This window comes from Hemicordylus capensis, chromosome 6, assembly GCF_027244095.1.
Source record: "Hemicordylus capensis ecotype Gifberg chromosome 6, rHemCap1.1.pri, whole genome shotgun sequence".
NCBI lineage: Eukaryota > Metazoa > Chordata > Lepidosauria > Squamata > Cordylidae > Hemicordylus > Hemicordylus capensis.
Window position 1 is genome coordinate 32,907,872 of NC_069662.1, and position 7,583 is coordinate 32,915,454.

Sequence of the window (7,583 nt, forward strand, 5' to 3'; positions counted from 1 at the left end):
AATCTCCTCTATCTGATCAGATCCTACAGAAGTAGAGTCCAACTCTAGCCGAAGGTGGGTGACTTTATCAGCAAAGAATTGAACAAATTGATCACAGCGGCCAGATTGAATATCTACTGGCTCCTCTCTCCTAAGAAGGGAGCGGGTAATCCGAAATAAGGCCGCTGGACGAGAGTCAGCTGATGCGATAAGAGCAGAGGAATAGTGGGATTTTGCCACTCTTAACGTCGTAGAATATTCCCGAATATAAGCAAGTAGTCGTATTCGGTCATCTTCGGCACCAGTTTTCCTCCAATGGTGTTCAAAGCGTCTCTTGGTCTGTTTCATCTCCCTAAGCTCCTCAGAGAACTGAGGGAGCTGGGATCCATGAACTGTGAGAGGACGCTTGGGAGCAATTTCATCTAACACCCCTGTGGCCTCGAAGTTCCGAGATTCCACGAGCTGTGATGGAGAAACGCCTACCAGATTGCAAGGAATGTCCCCAACAGCCTCCTGGAATCCGACAGGATCCATGAGGCGCCTGGGGCGGACTATCCGTGTTGTAGTGCTGTCCCGGTAGAGACAGGGGGCTGCTGCAATCTGCATATTGGCCAATGCTCAGCAGAAAACGCCCCTTCCATGTCCATTCGTTTTTTCTCTTGTTAGAAAATAAGCTCTTTACTGGCATCTGCTTTGCACAGATGGCATGTATGCCATCCAGATGCATCAAATAGAACCATAGCTGGTCTAGCTACCCTGTTCTGGAAGCAAGAGCTGTTTCCTGTAGAAAAGGCTTAGTGAAGCGAATTTCCAAACTGTCAGCTTGTAGCTGGTAACTGAAGCAAGGTTCAGATCACATTTTGATTCTTGATTTCAAAACACAGAGGCCCCTCTATATTGATACAATTGTTAAAATAAAATGACAAACTAATTATAATCAATATCTTCATATAGTGTATATGAGATGTAAGACGTATATATTGAATTGCAAGCCCCTTACTCTCCACTGGTGGATGGCCATTTGGGGGGGTAATATTTGCATCAAACTTGCTGCAACTTCCAGAACCAACAGCAGCCACTGCGAGAAACCAGATTATTGGGGGGGAGTTTAATTAGGAGCATAAGAAAATAGGAAGCTGACATATACTGAGTCAGACCATTGGTCTATCTAGCTCAGCCTTGTCTTCACAGACTGGCAGTGGCTTCTCCAAGGTTGCAGGCAGGGAACTCTCTCTCAGCCTTATCTTGGAGAAGCCAGGGAGGGAACTTGAAAACTTCTGCTCTTCCCAGAGTGGCTTTATCCCCTGAAGGGAATATCTTACAGTGCTCACACTTCAAGTCTCCCTTTCATATGCAACCAGGGAGGACCTTGCTTAGATAAGGGGACAAGTCATGCTTGCTACCACATGATAATAGGGTGTGCAATTCTGGTTTTCAGTGATTCGGTTTGGGACCCGAACCGAATTACCCCCGTTCTGTTCTTTGCCCGAATCTGGGCTACCCGAATCACCCCGATTCATTTCGGATTCGGATTAAATCCAAATCCAAATCCAAATTGATTTGTGTAAGAAAAATGGGTCCCAGGGGCAAAATATTTGGGTGGGGAGGTAATGCCCAATGGTTGGAGGCTACCTCCCAAATTTCAGGGGAATTGGGAAAAGGGCTGATTTTGGGGGAATTTTTGAGGTTTTAGTGTCATTGGGGCAGATCGGGGCATAGAATGGGATATGGGCAAAAATAGTGGAGTGGGGTGGTAGTGCCTAATGGGTGGAGGCTACCACCCCAATTTCAGAGTGATTGTGCAGAGGGCTGATTTTGGGGGAATTGTTGAAGTTTACGCGTCTTTAAGGTTTTTCCCCATAGAGAAGCATTGAGGTGTCAGAAAATGTATAGCTTCACCCGGGGGGCAAAGGGGTGGCCTAGAGCAGTGTGGGGTTGGTGGTAGTGCCGGGTAGGGTTAAGGAAGCTACCTGAATTTTTTCAAAGGATTTGGGCAGAGGGCTGATTTTTGGGGAATTGTTAAAGTTTACACGTCTTTAAGGTTTTTCCTCATAGGGTATACACGGAGCTTTCAGCAGCCCCATAACTGCACTTGGGGGGGGGGTGCTGGGGTGGCCCAGAGCGAGTGGTAGTGTAGTGCACATAGGGTGCCAACCACCCCCATGGGTTTCTAACCCATGGGGTACAGGGTTCTGTTGTTTCAGAGGTATTCTGAGTGTGGATTCTATGATAGCAAATTAGAGTGGATTCATGGTGTTTCATTGAAAATCTCATTAGCTATCATAGAATTTTGCCCCTGGGACCCGAAATTCGAGCTGACCTCACATCAGACATTTTTGCATTCAAATCGATGGAGGCAAAAAGGCGGAAAATTCAAAGAGACGTCACTCCGAATCACCCAAATTTTTCGGGCATGAATCAGGGGTGATTTGGCTCACCCCCGAAAAATATTGGGGGACATCGGGGGTGATTCAGTTCGGACCCGAATCACCCGAAATTCCTCGTTTCGGGCACAGATCGATCTGTGCCTGAAATTTTTTGCACATCCCTACATGATAAGCTCTCCTGTATACACATCCCATGTATATTATCCCTGTAAAGTCTCCTTATCAATGGGATAAGACACCAGAAAACAGGGAAATAAATTGGAATGGAGGAGATTTGGATGCAAGGTAGGGTTTGGTGACTGCTGGCACCAGAATTTGACTTCTGAAATTGTCTGAAATTTCTTTTCTTATTTGTTTCACAATTTCTATTATCAATCTCTCTCTAGGTAGCTTGCATCAGAATTGTCATTAACACCGCCACCACAAATGGAGAGTTCTGTGCCTTCAGTGAAAGCAATGCAGATAGAAAACCAACTAACCCACCACCTTTAGTCAATCACTCCCATATATCAGCTATACCCGGCAAAACCACACACACCAGACAGTTGCCGGCAATCCTAAACCTGCCAGGCAGTGTTACTTCTACTGAACAGTAGCTTAAGTATAAGCTGGAAGATGCCTAGGTGGAGGTTTTTTAAAATTAAGCACATGCATTTGTGTTTGTACTAGAGAAAGGATCCCTCCAATTACAGCTTCTCCTGGTCTGTAAAAGTAGCTTCTTTGAAATTTACAGTTGTTTATGTCCTTAGAAACAGAAAGAGGGAACAGCAACAGCAGGAACAGGCACACAAGTGGGAATGCAAATCTTACCAGCCCATAGCTGTATGCCTGCATTCTGAATTACAATGACCATCAGCTTGTTAAGATAATAAATACTTCTGCAAAACACAATATGTGAATTTTTCCTCTCTAGTGAGAATTGTGAAAACAGATAACTGATTTAGACACAACCTTCCACTGAACAACACCCTGACTCTAAGATTTCAGCACCGAACTGAGTTCAGAGCTTAACTATCAACATTTTAAATATCCATAAATTTAGATTTGTTCTCTCACAAAAAATACTAGAAGGAGAAATAATAGCCGTGGTATTGATAATTGCAGACACACATCCCAAGTGGGTTTTCTCTCTCTCTCTGACTGGAAGAAAACATGTTTGTAAGAGTTCATGTAAACTTTAATACCCAATGGAATACACTGATAATGGGAGCAGGTGGGACATATTGCAATTGTGTAAGGATATGGATATTTACCAAGGTTGGGTAACTGGTTGGACACAAGGCACTGGGCACTATCAGATTATACCATCAGATGTGATAAACCCATCCCAACTGGCCCATTATGAAGTACAGAGATAACTAGTGGGCCTGGACACAGAGCATCTGAGCCTCTAGTTGGGCCCAGCTGCCCCACCCCCACCCCCAGGTCGGCATGCCTGGATTTCTGGCTGTCCTTTTATATAGATAGATAGATTCCTCTCCTCTACAATCAAGAACATCTTCCAACCAGTAACAGTTGCATTTCAACTGACTTTAACCATCACAGCCTCCTCCTACTTATCTGCATATGGAATCCCCACTGCCCAATGACCATGGTGCTTCAGCTCTCACAGGCTCCTTCTCCCTATCTGCATATGGAATCCCCACTGCCGAATCAGGTGCTAAATAAAAATGTATCTATTATGTTGTTTACCTCAGGACGTCCTAGGAGAATTGCTCTCATAAATTCAGCATTACTCATATATCTGTAGCAGATCAAGTTTTTATGGTGAAGGGAGGTGAAGGGGCGCCCTGAGCCATTTTTGGGAGGTCGGTATATAAATCAAATAGATAGATAGATAGATAGGAGTGTGTATGAACTATTGCACAACTTGTTATTCTGAATGGTTTATGAGCAGATTGAATGGCGACTTCATCCTTAGAAGTATAACATTGTTTAAAAAATGGGATTGTTTTTTGAAGTAATTTTGAAGTAATTAAAGTAATTGTTTTTTGAAGAAATTTTGAAGTAATTAAAGATTAAATATAGCCATCTGAACAATATTTCCCAAAGTGTGATCATTAAGGGCAGAGAGATGTTATCCTCTCCTGACAGCCCAAATATTCCCATTGGAGACTAAATGCTTATAAATATTTGTATTTGTAAGATAATTATCTACATACATGTTGACTCACTGCACTGGAAATTATCTAACGATATATGAAGTAGAGCCATATATATATATATATATATATATATATATATATATATATATATATATATATATATATAATGGTGATCAGTAACATGAAATAAAGGAAATGAAAGGCATTTGGAATAGGGGGCTGGAGAATAAATGCAAAGTGACCTGGATAGCCTTGGAGAGATTCAAGGACTGGAGTGTGACGAATAAAAGAGGATCATGAACTGTATAAAAGAATACTTTCTAAGAAACAGGAGGCCTAGTCGAAGATATATTTGAAAGAGAAGCGGAAGGAAGAAGATCAAGTGGAAGATCAATATACAATTACAAAAAGAAAATCAAATAACAAAATATAGAATGGAGACATTTGTTGACCTGAGAAGACCAGACAGAAAAAAGTAAAACGCTGCCAAAGACTGATCTAGGAACTGAAACATGAGGGGAGGGTGAGGGGGGAAGCAGTCAGTAGCTGTTATGTACTTATCCAGTTAAGTATGCATTTTATTAAGCTGTCTCTTGTGATTGCCTTTTCGTTTAAGTATGCTTTGAGAATGGGGAGAAACCAGAAGCTAATGTTTCTCCTTGAGAGGAACTCAAAATTCTCCTCAAATTTCAGTTATCTTGAATTTTACTTAGAATAATGTTTCCAGTCCTAAGTGTGACCTGTGTACGTACAATTATCTGTGTGCAAGACTGAGTAAAATAAAAATGATCCGCACACAGGTCTTAGACAAGACAGTAAAATTTCATTCTTGTCATAAATATTCAAATCCTCACCCCATTATTATCATAAACTACCCAACAGGCAAAGCACTTGTTTAACAAACAAGGAACTGGATGGGAGATCATCTCTTGCTGTTCTTTTTCTCTCCTCAGATGAGATATTTTGGTGATACTGTCAGAATGAATGTGACATCCATCACCTACTTCATTTTCCTTGGATTCCCTACACATTTGGAGGTGCAGATTCTTATGCTTGTTCTGCTTTCTGCCATCTACACAGTCACTATAACTGGTAATTGCCTCATCATCTTCATCACTTGGGTAGATATAACCCTTCATACCCCCATGTATTTCTTCCTCAGAGTGCTGTCATTCCTGGAGATCTGCTACACTTCAGTCACCCTCCCCCAAATGCTGTATAATCTCCTGACAGAGGACAAGTCCATCTCATTCAGTAGCTGTGCTGTCCAGATGTATTTTATCTTGTTCCTGGGCACAGTTGAGTGTTTCCTGTTGGCCTCCATGTCATATGATCGTTACACTGCAATATGCCTCCCTTTACATTATACAGTGTTTATGTCTAGAGAAATCTGCATCCAACTGACATTGGCTTCATGGCTGTGTGGCATTCTAATCCCACTCATGAACACAAGCTGGGCATTCAGCTTGCCGTACTGTGGACCTAATGAGATCAACCACTTCTTCTGTGACTTCCCACCAGTTCTGAAGTTAGCCTGTGCTGACACAACCCTGAATGAGGTGGTGATGCTAGTGAGCAGCTTGCTAATCACCCTGATACCTTTTGTCTTCATACTTGCATCCTACACCTGTATCCTTGGCACCATATTAAGGATGCCTTCCAGTACAAAAAGACAGAAGGTGTTCTCCACATGTTCCTCACACCTCATCTTGGTGATATTGTTCTATGGCACAGCCAGCTTTATGTACTTACAGCCCAAATCCAATTATTCTTTGAAGCGAGACAAAATCATCTCCCTTTTTTACACTGTTCTAACACCAATGCTAAACCCCATCATCTATAGCTTGAGGAACACAGACGTGAGAATGGCCCTGAGGAAAATATTAAAGAGGAAAATCTTGTTCTAAAATATACTATTAAGAGAGGGATCAAACATGTGGATACTTGAAACTTAGTAAATGTATTTAATTGATTGAAAAATGTCACTTCCCTCTAAAATCAACCAAATGTATTGTACTTAACTATACTATCTCTGTGCTAAGTAAGTTCACTGAGAATGTATACACAAAGCTTTGGGAGGGCTATTTTTATTTAGGAAATGCATTTAATCTGGATACTGCTCAAAGACCGGGGCTAGTTCACACAACTGATAATTGAGTTTTATGAGCAATCCCCACTATCCTGGATGGAAACAAGTCTTGTGATAGCAAGCATGAATTGTCCCCTTTGCTAAGCAGGCTTCATTTGAATGAGAGACTACATGTGTGAGTACTGTAAGATGACAAGATGATTTTCTTTCAAGTAAGAGGTCAAACTTTCCAGGAACCTACAGTAATTTATCCCAATCAAAGTCTCTTATCTTGAAACAAACACCCTGTGAGCGCTGTAACAGTAATCAGGTATAGTTTGGACAGATTATAGGCATGGGTTCTTTTCTTCTATTCAACATTACTTTTATTGTCTAACAAAATTGAATATAAACATTATGATACAGAGGTTTGGTAAAATAGGCTCTTCATGGAAGAGAAAAACAAGTTTACATTGAAAGGGCTTGCATAAAATGACTTTGCCATCACAAAAAGCTTTGCATTAAAAGAAATGCATAGGTTAAAACAAATCTTCTTTAAAATTAAACTATCCATCATCATCATCATCATCAATAACCATTCTAGGCTTTCAAAACCTTCTCTCTCTCTCTCCTTCTGAGTCCCAAAAAGCTAACTCTGCTTTAAAAAGTAGACCTTTATTCTCCTGGCATCTCAAAAAAACATTATTTAAAAGATGTTATATAATTCAGAATTATAACTTCTAGTCTTAAAAAAGACTGGCTCTATCTTAGAACAGGTGACCATCCTATCTGGCTTCTCTATAAATATATATTTAAAAATCTATTTCCCCAGCAATATCTGAGACAGACCAGCCATTAGGCATGTTGTCTGACTGTTCAGCCCATGATGCAAAGTTCCCTTTCTGTGTGTGCCTTCTAGAACTGCAGAACTGTAGCTAGTTATGGAAAAACTTTCAGTCCAATAGCCCCTCCTAATTCAAAACAATCTATTTATTTTATGTTATTTAGTATTTGCAATGGTGAGTGGATACAGGAATTGCGTTC

At 41.1% G+C, this 7,583-nt stretch overlaps 1 protein-coding gene across 1 annotated transcript; it reads left to right on the forward strand.

Annotated features, from left to right (window-relative positions):
* Positions 1-5,451: 5,451 nt before the first annotated feature.
* On the forward strand, positions 5,452-6,378 carry LOC128330356 (olfactory receptor 10A7-like). The gene has a single exon (XM_053263093.1). The coding sequence runs from the start codon at positions 5,452-5,454 to the stop codon at positions 6,376-6,378; it is 927 nt and encodes a 308-aa protein (XP_053119068.1).
* Positions 6,379-7,583: the final 1,205 nt, after the last annotated feature.